Raw genomic sequence first — 20,075 nt, 5'->3', positions numbered from 1 at the left:
TGGACGAATGGACGGATGGTTGGATGGATGGACAGATGGTTGGATGGACGGACGAACGGATGGAAATATTTCCACCAGTGGCTGAGTCTGCGTAACAGCCACCTCCAGCAAACCGCTGCCCTGGTTTGCCATCACTGCAATGCCATCACTGAATACCCCACTATTAACATTGTGGGGACTACCATTGACCTGAAACTGAACTGGACTAGCTATATAAAGACTGTGACTACAAATGAAGGTCAGAGGCTAGTAAGTGCTAGAGATGCTGACAGATGGGGTTAGGTGGGAGTTAAGATATTTCTAATGTGTCAGTGCTGACTCAATGGGCCAAAGGGCCTCTTCCATGATGTATGATTCAATGATTCTAGGAATCCTGCGGTGAATAACTCACCTCCTGACTCCACAAAGCCTGTCCACCACCTACTGGGCACACGCCAGTAGAATACTCACCTCTTGCCTGGCTGGGTGCAATTCCAACAACACTCAAGAAGCTCCACACCATCCAGGACAAAGCAGCTGCTTAAATAGGCACTCCATCTACAAACACTCACTCCCTCCACCACTGATGCACCGTAGTAGCAGTGTGGACCATCTACAAGTTGGCACGGAGGTACAGTGGTTAGTACTGCTGCCTCACAACGCCAAGATCCTAGATTCGATTCCTCACTCAGGTCACTATCTGTGCAGAGTCTGCATGTTCTCCCCATGTCTGCGTGGGTTTCCTCCGGGTGCTCCGGTTTCATCCCACAGTCTGAAAGTTTTGCTAGTTGGGTGCATTGGCCATGCTAAATTCTCCCTTAATGTACCCAAACAGGTGCCAGTGTGTGGTGACTGGGGGATTTTCACAGTAACTTCATTGCAGTGTTAATGTAAGGCTACTTGTGACACTAATAAACTAATTTAGATTTAAAACTTAAAGATGCACTGCAGGAACTCACCGGATCTCCATCAATAGCACCTTCCAAACCTGTAACCTCTCCCATTTAGAAGAATAAGGGCAGCAGATACATCGGAACGCCTTCATTTGGAAGTTTCCCTCCAAACTACTCACCATCCTGACTTAAAAACTAGAGTTAAAGTTTATTTATTAGTGTCACAAGTAGGCTGACATTAACACTGCAATGACGTTATTGTGAATCCCCTCGTCACCACACTCTGGCGCCTGTTCGGCTACACTGAGGGAGAATGCATCTAACCAGCACATCCTTCAGACTGTGGGAGGAAACCGGAGCACCCAGAGGAAACCCACGCAGACACGAGGAGAACGTGCCAACTCCACACAGACAGTGACCCAAATCGGGAATCGAACCCGGGTCCCTGGCGCTGTGAGGCAGCAGTGCTAACCACTGATTTGGAAATATATCGCCATTCCTTCACTGTCCCTGGGTCAAAATCCTGGAAGTCCCTCCAGAACAGCACTGTGGGTGTACCAAACATCAGGAAGATGGCTCACCACCAACTCTCCGAGAGCAGTTAGTGATGGGCAATGCGTGTTGGCTTTGCCAGTGATGCCCACGTCCCATGAAGAAATATAACAAACCAACCGAGTGATCTGATCACCCTCCCGATTTCCCAAGCTCACTCCTCCTGTCAGAATGTACCAGTGACGGTGGAAAATCTACCCTGTCCTGTGCGTGTTTGGATCGGCAAGCTGAAGTTAACCGTTTCCCATTCAGAATTCCCGTTTTCCATTCCGAATTCCTGTTTTCCAATCAGAATTCCTGCAGCAGATCCTGTGAGTTATGCCAAGGGAATCAAGGTGCAGAAGTTAAAATTTCAGAATGGGAATGAAATCCTTGGCAAGTAATTCACCTTCCTCCAAGTTACAAAAATACTAGAAGCATTACACCCAGCTTTCTCCGGAGAATCAATGGAAAATGAATTATTCAACAACTTTGCTTGGCTTCTTCTCTTTGTTGGAAAATTATCTGCTGCTTCAACAAGTTCAGTTGTCAAAGTTGTGTTGTCAACTTCTGTTCTACAGCTACCATGTTCAAATTGCAACGGCTAGTTTTTCCAATTCAGCCCTTGAGCTGCACAGATAGCTGGGATACTCACAGCAAGGAGGCAATGGCGTAGTGGTATTATCATTAATCTAGTAATCCGAAGACTCTGGAGCATTATTCTGGCCAACTGGCTTTGAGTCCCACCACAGCAGATGGTGAAGTTTGAATTCAATAAAAATCTGGAGTTAAATGTGGATGGGGAAAGATTGTGCGGAGGGTGTGGAGAGTCTGCAGAAGGATCTAGATAGGCTGGGCGAATGGGCCAGGAAATGGCAAATGGAATTTAATGTTGGCAAGTGTGAGCTGGTCCGCTTTGGTAGGAATAATGGTAGGAAGGACTATTACTTACGTGGCGAAAAACTGCAGCAGGCGACGGTGCAGAGGGACCTCGGGGTCCTTGTGCATGAGTCGCAAAAACCCAGCTTGCAGGTGCAGCAGGTGGTCAGGAAGGCGAATGGGATGCTGGCCTTCATAGCGAGGGGGATTGAACATAAAAGTAGGGAGGTCTTGCTGCAGCTGTATAGGGCATTGGTGAGGCCGCAGCTGGAGTACTGTGTGCAGTTTTGGGCACCGCACCTGCGCAAAGATATTTTGGCCTTGGAGGGAGTGCAGAGGAGGTTTACTAGGCTGATACCGGAGTTGAGGGGGTTGAGCTATGAGGAGAGGCTGAATAAACTAGGCTTGTACTCGTTAGAGTTTAGAAGAATGAGGGGAGATCTCATTGAGACGTATAAGATGATGAATGGGATGGATAGGATAGAGGTGGAGAGACTCTTCCCACTCAGAAAGGACAGTAGGACTAGGGGGCACAGCCTCAAGATAAAGGGGGGGCGCGGTTTAGAACAGAGTTGAGGAGAAACTTCTTCACTCAAAGGGTGGTGAATCTCTGGAATTCTCTGCCCGTTGAAGTGGTGGAGGCTGCCTCGCTAAATATTTTTAAAATGCGGGTTGATGGGTTTTTGATAAGAGAGGGGATTAAGGGTTATGGGGAGAGGGCGGGAAAGTGGAACTGAACCACGACATATCAGCCATGATCTTATTGAATGGCGGGGCAGGCTCGAAGGGTTAGATGGCCTACTCCTGCTCCTATTTCTTAAGTTCTTATGTTCTTTGAAATGGCTATTCTGGCTGAGAGCTAAGCATGCTGGGATTTTTGGTCAATTTATAAATGGAAACTAGGCGCTGGTCTGGGAGCAATGATCTGAAGCTTCCCAGGTAAGGGAAGTTTACATGAACCCAGACAGCGTGGCTTTGACTTGCATGGCTGCTATGTACAGGACATGTCAAATAAACTAAGTGTAATGGCAATGTTCAAAAGTAATTTCACTGGATGTTGGAGCCATGTGATTGATTTCTGGTTACACAGCTGGCTGGATGACAGAGAATCTTCCGGAAGTGACTGGAGAATTGTGGATAAAAAGACATGTGAGCCCTTTGTTTGGCAGCAATAACTCGAAGAGATCGACCATCGCCTGAAGATTTGTGCCCTGGAGGATGCTTCAGGGAAGGAGAAGATAGATTCTACATCGAGGATATTTCTTGGCCAAAGTTTCCTTAAACTTGGTAGTATCTATTTTCAGTTAGATAGTTAAAGTTGATGTTTAGATGAAAGTTAAAGTCAGTTACAGTTACAGATCAGTAAAGAGTTAATGAGCTGCAACTGTTTATGTTCGAGTTGACACTGGAAGTGTTAAATGAAGAAATAATTGAATTTGTCTAAATAATTTGTATTTGTTTAAACTGGAATGCTTGGAACATGTTTAAATTAAAGCTACATAACATAAAAAACTAATAGTTTTAATTCATTTGTGAGACATGGGTGTCACTGACTGGCCAGCATTTATTGCCCATCCCTAGTTGCCCTTGGAGGGCAGTTGAGAGTCAACCACATTGCTGTGACTCTGGAGTCACGTGTAGGCCAGACCGGGTAAGGATGGCAGATTTCCTTCCCTAAAGGGCATTAGTGAACCAGATGGGATTTTCCAACAATCAACAATGGTTTCATGGTCATCAGTAGATTCTTAATTCAAGATATTTTTTATTGAATTCAAATTCCACCATCTGCTGTGGCAGGATTTGAACTGGGCCCCCAGAACATTAGCGGAATTTCTGGATTAATAGCAGTAATACCACAAGGCCATCACCTCCCCCTAATGATAACCAGGAAACCATTGTTGATTGTTGGAAATCTGGTACCGAGTGAGTGCTGCACTGTCAGAGGGACTCTCTCTCAGCAAGTTCCTGTCTGCTCTTTCAGAGGAATGTGGTCTTATACAAAGAACAGGGGGGTTGCCCCTGTGCCCTGGTCAATATTTATCTCCCAACCAACATCACCAATACACAGATTGGCTGCTCATTGCTGCTTTTGCTGTGTGTCACGTGGTTGCCATTTGTCCTGTATTGAAATAGTCACCATGTTTCAAAAGTACGCCATTGGCTGTAAAACTCTTTGGACATCCTGAGGTCCTGAAACGTGCTATAGAATCATCAAATCCCCTACTGTGCACCAACCACAATCCCACCTCATAACCTTAGCTAATCCCCCTGACTCTAAGGGGCAATTTATCATGGCCAATCCACCTAACCTGCACATCTTTGGACTGTGGGAGGAAACCGGAGCACCCGGAGGAAACCCATGCAAACATGGGGAGAATGTGCAAACTCCACACAGACAGTGACCCAAGCAAGGAATTAAACCCGTGGCGCTGTGAGGCAGCAGTGCTAACCTCTGTGCCACCGTGCCGCCCCTATATAAATGTAATTCTGTTCTTATTCTGATTTCTAATTTCCTCATTTAGCTTTCAAGCTCAATCTCGCAGGAACTCCAATGAATCCTCTGCTCCTCATTCATCATCTTTTATCCCTGTCTGTATCGTCCTCTATTGGTTCCCTATTTTTAGTTGTATTGCCTCAAAACTCTCCACCCTTGATTTCTATAGTTTGTACTCACCCAGAGTCCTCCAATGGTACCTCCCCGCATGCCGATACACGTCCCTGCCTCTTTCTGCCTTACTATTGGTTTAAGTTAAAGTTTATTTTGTTAGTGTCATAAGTAGGCTCACATTAACACTGCAATGAAGTTACTGTGAAAATCCCCGAGTCGCCACAGTCCTGCGCCTGTTCGGGTACACTGAGGGAGAATTTAGCACGGCCAATGCATTTAACCAGCACGTCTTTTGGAATGTGGGAGGAAATTGGAGGGCCCGAAGGAAACCCTTGCAGACACGGGGAGAACGTGCAGACTCTGCACAGACAGTGACCCAAGCCAGGAATTGAATCCTGGCCCCTGTTGCTGTGAGGCAGCAGTGCTAACCACTGTGCCACCGTGCTGTCCATATTGGTGGAGGGGACTTTAGTATCGTATCCAGTCCTCTGGAATTATCTTCCGTAACCAGCTTTTGTACTCCCTTGTTCATTTTTGGAGTGTGGGAACATTTTTTTAAGTGCTTCGCCCACCGCCCCCCCCCCACCTTTTACATTTTGATTGTGTGCCACATTTACACACGGTAACATAAACAGGCTAACCTGTGTGCGGCTGTGTGGGAAACTCTCGGTTGCTGCACTGCTTTGAAGGAAAATTCCATCCTATCATCAAAACTTGCTGAAAACATGTCTTTGCACTGTGCTTTTAACTACTTTCCAGCTCCCTCTCTCTTTCTCCTCAATGCCTTTGAGTCAGAGAGCTGTGGGTTCAAACTCCACTCCCTGCAAACCTGAGCACAGGGTTTGGGCTGTCAATCCCAGTGTTAGTACTGAGGGAGTGCAGCACTGCCAGAGGTGCCGTCTTGCAGATGAGAACATAAGAACGTAAGAAATAGGAGCAGGAGTAGGCCATCTGGCCCTTCGAGCCTGCCCCGCCATTCAATAAGACATTAAACCATTCACTTCTTCAGGGGGACATGAAAGATCCCACTGTTGAAGAGCAGGGGGTTCTGGGCAATATTTATCCCTCAATTGTGACGTTAGTGTCCCTTTAAGAAAAGTTTTTTTTAAATATTGTTTCTGTAGCTCACAGCTTCAGTGATATCATTGCTTCCAGCTTGACTACGATGAGTCCTTTTATTGTTCCTTAAATAGTTTAAATGGGGTTGTTTCTGTTTACTCTGCGATTAGTTTTATGATCCTACATTGTTGAGGGAAAAGATCATGTGTTTTGGGGCAGTTTTCTTTTCTTTCCAGTGGGTTTAAGGTTTTAGTTCTGAGAGTTCTGAGGCTGCAGTTCAGTTTTAGAAGGGACATCAAGAACCAAAGAAGCTGAAGTCTCTCTCTCTCTGTCTCTCTCTCTCTCTCTCTGTGTCTCCCTGTTCTATTTGGAAAGTCTGCTGGTTATCTCAAGGCAATGTTTTGCCTTCCAGAAGGAAAGTGTAGGCTTCGAAAAGACCATTTCAGTCAAGTGAAATTTTAATCTGTGCTGGGTTAAGCCTGTGAAAAGGGTTTTGTCTATGAAAGGTTTTGGTTTGTTAGAAGAGCTTTAATATTCAATGAAGGGTTAGTGCATTATTGTGGTTGTTTTTTTTCTTTTTGTTGTTTGTAATTGATAAAAGGTATTGGTAATTTTCTTTCTATACACGTTAACTATATTTGTGAATAAACTTTGTTTGATAAAAGCTCCCTAACAGGTCATTAGGATCATACCTGAAGTGAAACCTATCATGCTTATCCTAACCCAAATTCAAGATGAAAATCGTATTGTTCAGGCTGGCTCCATAAAACACTTTGGAATTTCTGACCTGAACCGTAACACAATCAATATCACTAAAACAGATGATCTTGCTCATTATGTCATCGCTGTTTGTGAAGTTGCCATGTGCAAATTATCATGTTTCCTAAATCACAATAAAGACCACAGTTTTGAAGTATTTTATTGGCTGTGAAGTGTTCTGGAATACCCTGAGGTAGGGAGAGAAGCTGCAAAAATACAAGCCTACTAATCCATTTTGCCTTTGGTTAATCGTTGAATAGAATCACAGAATCCCTACAGTGTAGAAAGAGGCCATTTGACCCATTGGGTCTGCATTGACTCTCCAGCAGAGTACTTCACCCAGACCTTATCTCCATAACCTTACATATTTAACTCGCTAATCTCCCAATCAACATATTTTTGGACACAAAGGGGCAATTTACCATGGTCAATCCACCTAAGCTGCACATCTTTGGCGTGTGGGAAGAAACCAAAGCACCCGGAGAAATCCAATTTTAACCTTTATGACCTGGTTTACATAGAACCATAGAACACTACAGCACAGAAACAGGCCCTTCTTGTCTGTGCCGAACCATTTTTCTGCCTAGTCCCACTGTCCTGCACCTGGACCATATTCCTCCACATCCCTCTCATCCATGAACCCGTCCAAGTTTTTCTTAAGTGTTAAAAGTGAGCCCGCATTTACCACTTTATCCGGCAGCTCATTCCACATTCCCACCACTCTCTGTGTGAAGCCCCCCCTAATATTCCCTTTAAACTTTTCCCCTTTCACCCTTAACCCATGCCCTCTGGTTTTTTTCTCCCCTAGCCTCAGTGGAAAAAGCCTGCTTGCATTCACTCTATCTATACCCATCAAAATCTTATACACCTCTATCAAATCTCCCCTCATTCTTCTACACCCCAGGGAATAAAGTCCTAACCTATTCAACCTTGTCATTTGTGGATCCTGGATATTATCCTTACCTGTCCTTACCTGCTCATTGGTGGAAATTTCCACCAAAGGGATCAGATATGATATCCTCATATTGTGAGCACAATAAAAAGTCTCACAACACCAGGTTAAAGTCCAACAGGTTTATTTGGTTGCAAACGCCACTAGCTTTCGGAGCGCTGCATCTTCGTCAGGTGAGTGGGGAGTTCTGATCACAAACAGGGCATATAAAAGGCACACACTCGGTTTACAGAATACTGATTAGAATGCGAGTCTTTACAGCTAATCAAGTCTTAAAGGTGCAGACAATGTGAGTGGAGATAGCATTAAACACAGGTTAAAGAGATGCGTATCGTCTCCAGACAGGACAGTAAGTGAGATGTTGCAAGTTCAGGCAAGTCACGGGGGTTACAGATAGTGCAAAATGAACCCAAGATCCCAAAATGAACCCAAGATGAACCCAAGATCCCAAAATGAAACCAAGATGAACCCAAGATCCCAAAATGAAACCAAGATCCTGGTTGAGGCCATTCTCATGTGTGCGGAACTTGGCTATCAGTTTCTGCTCAGTGACTCTGCGCTGTCTTGAAGGCCACCTTGGAGAACGCTTACCTGCAGATCAGAGACCGAATGCCTGTGACCGCTGAAATGTTCGCCAACAGGAAGAGAACACTCTTGCCTGGTGATTGTCGAGCGGTGTTCATTCATCCGTTGTTGTAGCGTCTGCATGGTCTCCCCAATGTACCATCCCTCGGGAACAAAGGCCTTTGGAGCTCCTTGGGTGGTCAGGGGCAGTGCCAGGCAGTACCCCCCCCCCGGCACCCTTGTACTGCCCACTGGGCACCCTGGCATTATTTATCGTGCAACGTCAAGAGGGCAGGGCTTAGGAAACCTAGAGCGTGGGGACCTAGAGGGGGGCAGGGCCAAGATGGGGGGAGGTGGGAGAGCTCCGTAGAGAAGGGGGGAAAGTGGGAACTCTGCAGAGAGAGGGGTTGATCAGCAGGGGTGGTGATTGGGGGTGGGGGATGCAATCAGCCACTGTGACAGACGGGGGTTGGGTGGCAATCAGCCAGGGCAAAAATTGGGGTGGGAGGGGGTGTTGATTGGCTGGAGTGGCGATTCGGCCCATCGAGTCTGTACTGACCACAATCTCACCCAGGCCCTATTCCCATAACCCTATACATTTACTCTAGTTAGTTCCCCTGCCACTAAGGGAGAATTTAGCACGGCCCATCCACCTGACCCACACATCTTTGGAGTGTGGGATGAAACCGGAGCACCCGGAGGAAACCCACGGGGAGAGTGTGCAAGACAGTGACCCAAGCCGGGAATCGAACCCGGGTCCCTGGTGCTGTCTTTCCCTGTGTCTAACCTGTGCTGACTTTCCCCTCATCAGGTAACTCACTTGAAGCTGTGAAGTGTTTATTTTGGTGGTTGGAAGCAGTTTTTCACTATTTCCAACCTTTACTTTCCAATTCTTCATGGAAATCATAACATTGGCGGCCACTGGGGCTGGCAATGTGCTTCATGTGCCAAGACAGACACTTTAACAAGGCTGCCAGCTTCTCCTCACCAGAAACACAGGACTGAGGTCTTCTCGAATGGGAAAGCTGGCTCCACAAACACAACGAGACCGTTTTTAAAGAAAAAAAAATACATTTCTTAAGATGTACTAGGAAGTTCTGCCAACTTCACTTCAAGCGACAGCCTCATTGGACAGGGTTCACCTCCCTGAAGTGAATCCGAACACAAAAGTAAAACCATTTCTTGTCCAAGAGTGAAACTGAGGTCTGTCTAGGTTCAGGTAAGAAGTTATATTTGTTGTTCTTTTAAATAAAAATCTTATTATAAATGTTGGCGGGACAATTATGGAAGAGGTATAAATGTTTTGGTCAACTTCTCTGAAATATTTTCAGATTAATTCATGTGTTTTTTTATTTTGCCTTTAAACTGTATTATTTTTTAAATAAATCTATTTTCAGCTTTCTGAGATTTGCGCGCTTAATAATTGCAGAATCCAGTTCCACTGAGTTACATTCTTTGCAATTCTAGTCTCTCAAATTAGCCCAGTGACAGTTAGGGACCGCAATAGATTCTGACACCTTCAGCATTCAACTAATAACCTTGTGTCAACTTACACTTAAGATTGGCTCACCTGCTTGTTAGAATTGTAGGATAAACAAAGCTCAAATCTATAAATGCTTGCCCAAGTTCGAGTTTGCATTAAAGGTTTTCAATGCTTGGTTTGATTTGATTTGATTTATTATTGCCACATGTATTGGGATACAGTGATTAGTATTGCTCCTTACGCGCTATACAGACAAAGTATACTATTCAGAGAGTACATAGGGGAGAAGGAAAGAACAGGGTACAGAATACAGTGTTGCAGTCATAGCTAGGATGTAGAAAAAGATCAATTTACAGTACATCCATTCAAAAGTCCGATGGCAGCAGGGAAGAAGCTGTTTTTGAGTCAGTTGGTACACCATCTCAGACTTTTGCATCTTTTTCTGATGGAAGAGTATACGTCCAGGGTTCCTTAATTATGCTGGTTGCTTTTCCGAGGCAGCGGGAAATGTAGACGGTGTCAATGGATGGGAGGCTGGTCTGTGTGATGGACTGGGCTACGTTCACACTTTGTAGTTTCTTGCAGTCTTGGGCATAGCAGGAGCCCATACCAAGCTGTGATACAAGCAGAAAGAATGTTTTCTGTGGTGCATCAGTCAAAGTTGGTGACCGTTATTGCAGACGTACTAAATTTTCTTAGTCTCCTGAGAAAGTAGAGGCATTGGTGGGCTTTCTTAACTATAGTGTCGCCATGGAGGGACCAGAACAGGTTGTTGGTGAATTGAAAACCTAGGAACTTGTTGCTTTCGACCATTTCCACTTCATCCCTGTAGGTGTGGACAGGGGCATGTTCTCCTGAGGTCGATGACTATCTCCTTTGTTTTGTTGACACTGAGGGAGAGATTATTGTCATTGCCCCTGTTCACCAGATTCTCTATCTCATTCCTGTACCCTGTCTTAATAAGTCACGAAATTGTGTTTTCTGATGATTTCTCTGTGAGATCCCGCTGGGTTTTTAATGTATCTATAATCAGAGGGCACAAATTTAAAATAATTGGTAACTGGACAAAAGGGGCAATGAGGAGGATTTATTTTAAAGTAACGAGTTGCTACGACCTGGGATGAATGCGTTGACGGAAAGGGCAGCGGAAGCTGTAACGTCTAAAAGGAAAATATTGGAAAGGAGAAATGGTGGGCAGTGTGATCAATTGGAAAACTCTTTCAAAGAACAAGCTCATGGGCATGAGGGACTGAATATCCACCTCCTTAGAATAAAATGCTGGAATCTGAAACAAAATCCGAAATATGCTGGAAAATCTCAGCAGGTCTGACGGCATCTGTGGAGAGTGAATAGAGCCAATGTTTCGAGTCTGGGTGACCCTTCGACAGAGCTGACTCTGATAAAGGGTTATCAGAAGAGTCATCAGCTCTCGAAACATTGACTTTATTCACCTCCTTAAGTTTTATTTATTAGTGGCTTACATTAACATGGCAATGAAGTTACTGTGAAAATTCCCTGCTCACCACACTCCGGGTAGACCTGAGGGAGAGTTTAGCGCGGCCAATGCACCTAACCAACACGTCTTTTGGACTGTGGGAGAAAACCGGAGCACCCGGAGGAAACCCACGCAGACATGGGGAAGACATGCAGATTCTGCACAGACAGTGATTTAACATAAGAACACAAGAACATAAGAAATAGGAGCAGGAGTAGGCTATCTCGCCCTTCGAGCCTGCCCCGCCATTCAATAAGATCATGGCTGATCTGAAGTGGATCAGTTCCACTTTCCCGCTTTCTCCCCATAACCCTTAATTCCCCTGTCTATCAGAAACCTATCTACCCGTGACTTAATCCAGCAACTGAACCCAGATCCCTGGCGCTGTGAGGCAGCAGTGTTAACCACCTCGCTGTCCATGTGCTGTGCTGTACGAGGGTAAGGTTTCATTGTTGGCAATGGGCCTTTCACCACTCTCAGTCCGGGTGTAACACAGATTCTAAAATGCTAGTGAGCCAGACTGCTGTCCCAAACTGTGCCTCTCTTCCCCAACACCTACCCTCACCCCCAACAACATCCTGGTGGCAAAAGGAAGGCAGCTGAAGTCCGGGGGTGATAGGTGGATGGGCAACGTCAGTACACCACTCTTGTGTTGCTCAGCAAACACCAAATATTACATTCAACTAGTCTGACAAAGGGTCACCCAGACTCGAAACGTTGGCTCTATTCTCTCTCCACAGATGCTGCCAGACCTGTTGAGATTTTCCAGCAGTTTTTGTTTTTGTTTTAGATTCCAGCGTCTGCCTTTTTCAGTGTGTTAGTTCAGCTGTAAGTGGCCAACTCAAATTCCAGTAGAAAGCCCCCTCAGTTTGTGGTTATTGTTCCATCTGATAACTGATCAGCGTAACATCAGCTACTGCCACCTTTGTGACAAGAGTCAACAGCGAACTTAATCACCGTTAACTCCAAAGATGTTCCTTTGACACAACGAATTGTCTTTTTCTTTCAATTTCGCTGTTTCTAGATGCTGCAGGTCTGTTTATCTGAGTGGTGTGAGGAGTACAGATAATGATACTGTCCTCAGTGGAATAAATGGAAACAGAAATCGATACAGCCACAATGAAATAACTCAGCATTCCCCTAAAGTAAAAGCAAAGCTCATTTATTAGTGAAACAATAAGACTCTTCCCGCTCAAAAAAGACAGTAGGACTAGGGGGCACAGCCTCAAGATAAAAGGAGGGCGGTTTAGAACGGAGTTGAGGAGGAACTTCTTCACTCAAAGGGTGGTGAATATCTGGAATTCTCTGCCCGTTGAAGTGGTGGAGGCTGCCTCGCTAAATATTTTTAAGACGCGGGTTGATGGGTTTTTGATAGGAGAGGGGATTAAGGGTTATGGGGAGAGGGCGGGAATGTGGAACTGAGCAGCGACAGATCAGCCATGATCTTATTGAATGGCAGGGCAGGCTCGAAGGGCTGGATGGCCTACTCCTGCTCCTATTTCTTATGTTCTTATGTTCTTAACACTGCAATGAAGTTACTGTGAAAATCCTCTACTCGCCACACTCCGGTGCCTGTTCAGGTACACAGAGGGAGAGTTTAGCACAGCCAGTGCACCTAACCAGTGCGTCTTTTGGACTGTGGGAGGAAACTGGAGCACCTGGAGGAAACCCACGCAGACACGGGGAGAATGTGCATATTCTTCACAGACAGTGACCCAAAGCGGGAATCGAACCCGGGTGCCTGCCGCTGTGAAGCAGCATTGCAAACCATTGTGCCTGCTGTGGGGTTACGTGGAGTTACGGGGACAGGGCTGGGTGGGGGGGGTGCTCCGTTGGGGAGTTGGTGCTGGCTCGATGGGCTGAATGGCCTCCTGCAGGGATTCGATGATTAGTTGAGAAGTTCGGTCTTGATGGTATTGAATAGCAGAGCGTGGCCATCTCCCGCTCCGGTCCTTTAATGTGTCTTTTGTCTCCTCAGATAGGAAGATGACGTTTGGAAATATCTTCCTCCTTCTGCTTTTGGGGGTTGCATTGGTGGAAGACTGTGCGTTAGCCAGACGAACACAGCACACAAAACAGTTCAGGGTCAGCAAGGCAGTGCAGCAAGACATCGGTGAGTGCTGGTGTACATCACTAAACAATACTGCCATCACAGGCACTGAAACAGTGCTAATGGAAGATAATTTTAAGGGAACATGTAAAGCGAATGTTTAATAAATAAATAAACATTTATTTTACTAAATGTTTAATAAACATTTATTTACTAATAAATAAATAGTCTCACAAGTAGGCTTACATTAACACTGCAGTGAAGTTACTGTTAAAATCCCCTACTTGCCACACTCCAGTGCCTGTTCGGGTACACTGAGGGAGAATTTAGCACCCTGGTGTCAAAATTTGCTGATGACACCAAGATTGGTGGAACGGCAAATTGTGCGGAGGGTGGGGAGAGTCTGCAGAAGGATCTAGATAGGCTGGGCAAATGGGCCAGGAAATGGCAAATGGAATTTAATGTTGGCAAGTGTGAGGTGGTCCACTTTGGTAGGAATAATGGTAGGAAGGACTATTACTTACGGGGTGAAAAACTGCAGCAGGCGACGGTGCAGAGGGACCTCGGGGTCCTTGTGCATGAGTCGCAAAAACCCAGCTTGCAGGTGCAGCAGGTGGTCAGGAAGGCGAATGGGATGCTGGCCTTCATAGCGAGGGGGATTGAATATAAAAGTAGGGAGGTCTTGCTGTGGCTGTATAGGGCATTGGTGAGGCCGCAGCTGGAGCACTGTGTGCAGTTTTGGGCGCCGTACTTACGCAAGGATATTTTGGCCTTGGAGGGAGTGCAGAGGAGGTTTACTAGGCTGATGCCGGAGTTGAGGGGGTTGAGCTATGAGGAGAGGCTGAATAAATTAGACTTGTACTCGTTAGAGTTTAGAAGAATGAGGGGAGATCTCATTGAGACGTATAAGATGATGAATGGGATGGATAGGATAGAGGTGGAGAGACTCTTCCCGCTCAGAAAGGATAGTAGGACTAGGGGGCACAGCCTCAAGATAAAGGGGGGGCAGATTAGAACGGAGTTGAGGAGGAACTTCTTCACTCAAAGGGTGGTGAATCTCTGGAATTCTCTGCCCGTTGAAGTGGTGGAGGCTGCCTCGCTAAATATTTTTAAGACGCGGGTTGATGGGTTTTTGATAAGAGAGGGGATTAAGGGTTATGGGGAGAGGGCAGGAATGTGGAACTGAGCCACGACAGATCAGCCATGATCTTATTGAATGGCAGGGCAGGCTCGAACATAGAACATAGAACATTACAGCGCAGAACAGGCCCTTCGGCCCACGATGTTGCACCGACCAGTTAAAAAGCAATGACCCTCTAACCTAAACCAATCCCTTACCATCCATAAACCTATCCACGGATCTCTTAAACGCCCCCAAACTAGGCACATTTACAACTGCAGCAGGCAGGGCATTCCAATCCCTCACCACCCTCTGGGTAAAGAACCTACCCCTGACATCCGTCCTATAACTACCACCCTTTAATTTAAAGCCATGCCCCCTCGTGCTAGCTTTCTCCATCCGAGGAAAAAGGCTATCACTGTCCACCCTATGTAAACCTCTAATCATCTTATATGTTTCAATAAGGTCCCCTCTTAGCCGCCTTCTTTCTAGCGAAAACAACCTCAAATCCCTCAGTCTCTCCTCATAGGACCTCCAAAGGGCTAGCTGGCCTACTCCTGCTCCTATTTCTTATGTTCTTATGTAACCAGCGTGTTTATGGACTGCGGGAGGAAACGGTGGATGGTTTAGTAGCACAGTGGTTAGCACTGCTGCTTCACACAGCCAGGGACCCGGGTTCAATTCCGTTCTTGGGTGACTGTGTGGGCCTTCTCCCACGTTCTGAGTGGGTTTCCTTCGGATGCTCCTGTTTCGCCCCACAGTCCAAAGATGTGTTGGTTAGGTTGATTGGCCGTGCTAAATTCCCCCTGGTGGCAGGGGGATTCGCAGGGTAAATGTGTGGGGATACGTGAATAGGGCCTGGGTGGGATTGTGGTCGGTACAGACTCGATGGACCGAACGGCCTTCTTCTGTACTGTAGGGATTCTGTGATTAGAATCTGGATCACTCGGAGGGAACCCACGGGGGCGACATGCAAACTCCACGCTATCGCCCAAGAGAGGAATTGAACCCGGGTCCCTGGCGCTGTGAAGTGGTGGTGTTAACCACTGTGCTATCCTATAAATGGTGGTGAGTGAGTGGAATCGGCTGCTGTCGGTGGTGGTGGAGGCGAACTCGTTGGGATCTTTTAATAGACTTCTGGATGAGTGTATGGGATCTAATGGGATTGAGGGTTATAGATAGGCCTGGTAGGTAGGGATATGATCGGTGCAACTTGTGGGCTGAAGGGCCTGTTTGTGCTGTAGTTTTCTATGTTCTAAATGTAAGTTTTAAAACAGAAATTGATAGATTTTTGCTAACCAATGGTATTAAGGGAGTTGACACAAAGGCTGTTACGTGGAGTTGGGTTGTAGATCAGCCACAATCCCATTGAGTGACAGAACAGACTTGAGGGGCTCACAAGGACTGGGGGTCCTTGTGCACGAGTCACAAAAACCCAGCTTGCAGGTGCAGCAGGTGGTCAGGAAGGCGAATGGGATGCTGGCCTTCATAGCGAGGGGGATTGAATATAAAAGTAGGGAGGTCTTGCTGCAGCTGTATAGGGCATTGGTGAGGCCGCAGCTGGAGTACTGTGTGCAGTTTTGGTCGCCGCATTTGCGGAAGGATATATTGGCCTTGGAGGGAGTGCAGAGGAGGTTTACTAGGCTGTTACCAGAGATGAGGGGGTTAGGCTATAGAGAGAGACTAAATAGACTGGGTCTGTACTCGTTGGAGTTTAGAAGGATGAGGGGGGATCTTATAGAGACGTATAAGATAATGAAGGGGATGGATAGGGTAGAGGTAGAGAGATTCTTCCCGCTTAGAAAGGACAGCAGGACTAGAGGGCACAGCCTCATAATAAGGGGGGTGCAGTTTAGATCTGAGTTGAGAAGGAACTTCTTCACTCAAAGGGTGGTGAATCTCTGGAATTCTCTGCCCGTTGAAGTGGTGGAGGCTGCCTCGCTAAATATATTTAAGTCACGGGTAGATAGGTTTTTGATAGACAAGGGAATTAAGCGTTATGGGGACAGGGCGGGAATGTGGAACTGAGACACGACAGATCAGCCATGATCTTATTGAATGGTGGGGCAGGCTCGAAGGGCTAGATGGCCTACTCCTGCTCCTATTTCTTATGTTCCTATGTTCCTATTGTGTTTACCGCTCTGTACTGGTATTTATGATAGACATTTTCCCATTGGATATTGTTGTTTTCTGATAAGTAAATCATTGCGTTTCTTTCCAGAGGAACGATGTGTCGGCAAGGCCCTAGATCTAGTTTTCGTCATTGACAGTTCCCGGAGTATACTTCCTCCTGACTTTGAGAAAGTGAAGGAATTCATCAACAACATCCTCAAGTTCCTGGATATCGGTGCCGACAAGACGAGAGTTGGCCTCGTCCTGTACGGCAGCACTGTCGAAAGTGTGTTCGCCCTCAACACCCACAGGAAGGTGGCGGACATGATGGCAGCCGTCAAGGACATGGTTCACCTGGCCACTGGCACCATGACGGGCCTGGCCATTGAATACACGACGAAGGTGGCGTTCTCCGTGCGTGAGGGGGCGAGGCCGTTGAACAGAAATGTGCCGCGAGTGGCGATTATAGTGACAGACGGGAGGCCCCAGGACAAGGTGGCGGAGGTCGCAGCGCAGGCGAGGGACTCGGGGATTCTGATATTTGCTGTTGGTGTGGGGAGGGTGGATATGGAAACCCTGCGGCTGATTGGGAGCGAGCCACATGAGAAACATGTCTTCTTTGTGCAGAATTTCAGCATGATCCAAACACTCCTCTCCGAGTTTCAAACCAAAATATGCGGTAGGTTTGGAAGGCTTTGCGTTATCACGTTTTAATGACGCTGTTTAAAAGCGATTTAGAAACTAGAGACAGTAGCTTTTCATAGAACCGTAGAGCCCTACAGGGCAGGAAGACGCCCTTCGGCCCATCGAGTCTGCACCGAACACAATCCCACCCAGGCCCTACCCCCTTATCCCTACATATTATACCCACTAATCCCTCTAACCTACACATCTCAGGACACTAAGGGGCAATTTTTTAGCATTGCCAATCAACCTAACCCGCACATCTTTGGACTGTGGGAGGAAACCCACACAGACACGAGGAGAATGTGCAAACTCTGCACAGACAGTGACCCGAGTCGGGAATCGAACCCAGGACCCTGGAGCTGTGAAGCAGCAGTGCTAACCCACTGTGCTACCGTGCCGCCCGCTTGTTGAAGGGATGTGTATTGCGCTGGCTGGCCAGCATCCATCGTCCATCCCCGAATGGTTAACACTCTCACCTCAGGGACAGAAGGTTTATGTTTAGAATCCCTACAGTGCAGAAGGAGGCCACTCAGCCCATCGAAACTGTACTGACCACAATCCCACCCAGGCCCCATTCCCGTAACCCTTCATATTTACCCTGCTAATCCCCCTGCCACTAGGGTCAATTTAGCACGGCCAATCAACCTAACCTACACATCTTTGGATTGTGGGAGGAAACTGGAGCACCCATAAAACCATTGGATCATAAGACAAAGGAGCAGAATTAGGCCACTCGGCCCATCGAGTCTGCTCTGCCATTCAATTGTGGCTGATATTTTTCTCATCCCCATTATCCTACCTTTTCCCTATAACCTCTGATACCCTTATTAATCAAGAACCTATCTATCTCTGTTTTAAAGACACTCAATGACCCGGCCTCCACAGCCTTCTGCGGCAAAGAGTTCCACAGATTCCCCACTCTCTGGCTGAAGAAATTCCTCCTCATCTCTGTTAGGATTGTCCTTTTAGCCTGAGGTTCTGCCCTCTGGTTCTATGAGTGGAAATATCCTCTCCACGTCCACTCTATCCAGGCCTCGCAGAGTCCTGTGAGCTTCAGTAAGATCCCCATTCATCCTTCTAAACGCCAATGAGTAGAGACCCAGACTCAACTGTTCCTCATATGACAAGCTCTTCATCCAGGGATCATTCTTGTGAACGTCCTCTGGACCCGGCACGTCCTTCCTTCAATAACGGGACCCAAAGCTGCCCACAACACTCCAAATAGGGAGTAAATTTCTCTTGCCTCCAAACCTGGAGGAAACCCGTGCAGACACAGGGAGAACATGCAAACTCCACCCAACCGGGAATTGAACCCTGGTCCCTGGCACTGTGAGACAGCAGTGCTAACCACTGTGCCACACAGATTGTGGGCTCAAGTCCCATTCAAGAGACTTGAGCACAAAATACCTAGGCCAATGGCGGATGACCTGTGACCCAGGGGTCACGTGTGGCCCATGTGGGTTCTGAGCGCGGCCCCACAAGACATTTTCTTGACCATTTCCCACGGACAGGGCATCACATTCCACTGATTCCCGTCCGTGTAGTTTATTTCTTCCCACTGTGACGGAAATGATTCACACATAAAGCGAGGGTGAGTGACGTGAGGCAGGAGCTGACTGCTCACAACACTGACTGTGAGAGCCGTGTGCTCCCTCTGTGTCCAAAGCTTCAATATTCCTTTCGTTTTTACCATTTGATGACAGTTCTGTTAATATATTAACGATTAAACATTTTCTATAACTCGTCATGAAATATTTGGTGCTTATGAAATGTATTTAACCTTATTCACGGTTAGTGAACAATCTTCCAGCGCACTGAGGTGAAGGGTGGGGGCATTCATGTGACCCTGGCCTAGTTCGCGTATCGCTGATCTGACACTCCAGCGCGCCACTGAGGGGGCAGTTGCAGTGTTGGAGACGCTGGCTGGAGTTCTCCAGCCGTTCACACCGGCGGGATTCTCCAGTCCCGCTGCAGTCATTGCTAAGCGCCAAATTCTCCAGTCTCGGTTGCAGCAGGGCGTGAACGTCTGGAGAACTCTGACCGCGGACTTTCAGAGGGGAGGTTAAACCTACAGCCTGCCTATTCCCTCAGATCGATGTAAAGGTCTCCCAATGGCATCAATTCAAAATTGAAGCTCATTAGGGTTTAACGTCAACTTGGATTGAAAATTTTGCCTTCAGATCAGAAAGCGGTGAGGCGTGATGAGTGAATGTTGAGGTGGTGTTCAGTGCTTCAGAGTTCAGTAAATAAACATAAATTATATTGGAACACAGGATAACATTTCAAAATTTGCCGATGATACTTGACATGGAGGCGTGGCAAACAGTGAGGATTGTTCTGAGTGACTGTAGCAGGGTATAGATGGGCTGGCAGGGTGGGCAGGCATGTGGCAGATAGAGTTTAATACAGGGTAGTCAGTGAACTTGGTCAGTCGGGATAAGAAGTGGCGATATAGGTTTGATGGCACAGTTCCAAAGAGTAGGAAGGGACAGTGGGACTTTGGGGTTTGACGTACATCGATCTTTGCAGGTGGCAAGATATGGCGAGAGGGTAGCTGGCAAAGCTTGGAGATCTTGGGCAGCATGGTGGCACAACAGTTAGCACTGCTGCTTCACAGCGGCGGGGACCTGGGTTCGATTCCCGGCTTGGGTCACTGTCTGTGTGGAGTTTGCACATTCTCCCCGTTTCTGCATGGGTTTCCTCCGGGTGCTCCGATTTCCTCCCACAGTCCCAAGATGTGCCGGTGAGGTGCGTTGGCCATGATAAATTTCTTCTTAGAGTTCCTGGATGCGTAGGTTAGAGAGGTTAGTGGGGTAAATATGTGGGGTTATGGGGATAGGCCCTGGGTGGGATTGTTGTTGGTGCAGACTCAATGGGCCGAATGGCCCATTCTGTATTGTAGGG

The 20,075-nt window shown here is 46.9% G+C and overlaps 1 protein-coding gene across 1 annotated transcript in view; it reads left to right on the top strand.

The window, feature by feature from the left end:
• Window positions 1–15: 15 nt before the first annotated feature.
• Window positions 16–20,075, top strand: part of LOC145346400 (matrilin-1-like) — a 42,714-nt gene continuing 22,654 nt past the window's right edge. Inside the window, exons 1-4 of the mRNA XM_080193552.1 lie at window positions 16–238; window positions 1,578–1,799; window positions 13,181–13,315; window positions 16,594–17,163. Of these exons, the coding sequence (XP_080049678.1) occupies window positions 16–238; window positions 1,578–1,799; window positions 13,181–13,315; window positions 16,594–17,163 (1,150 nt within the window). The remainder of the gene's footprint in view (window positions 239–1,577; window positions 1,800–13,180; window positions 13,316–16,593; window positions 17,164–20,075) is intronic.

This window comes from Carcharhinus amblyrhynchos, chromosome 8, assembly GCF_965287045.1.
Source record: "Carcharhinus amblyrhynchos chromosome 8, sCarAmb.v2.hapA, whole genome shotgun sequence".
Taxonomy (NCBI): domain Eukaryota; kingdom Metazoa; phylum Chordata; class Chondrichthyes; order Carcharhiniformes; family Carcharhinidae; genus Carcharhinus; species Carcharhinus amblyrhynchos.
Note: the sequence above shows the minus strand (reverse complement) of the source record. Positions and strands in the feature narration are given on the sequence as shown.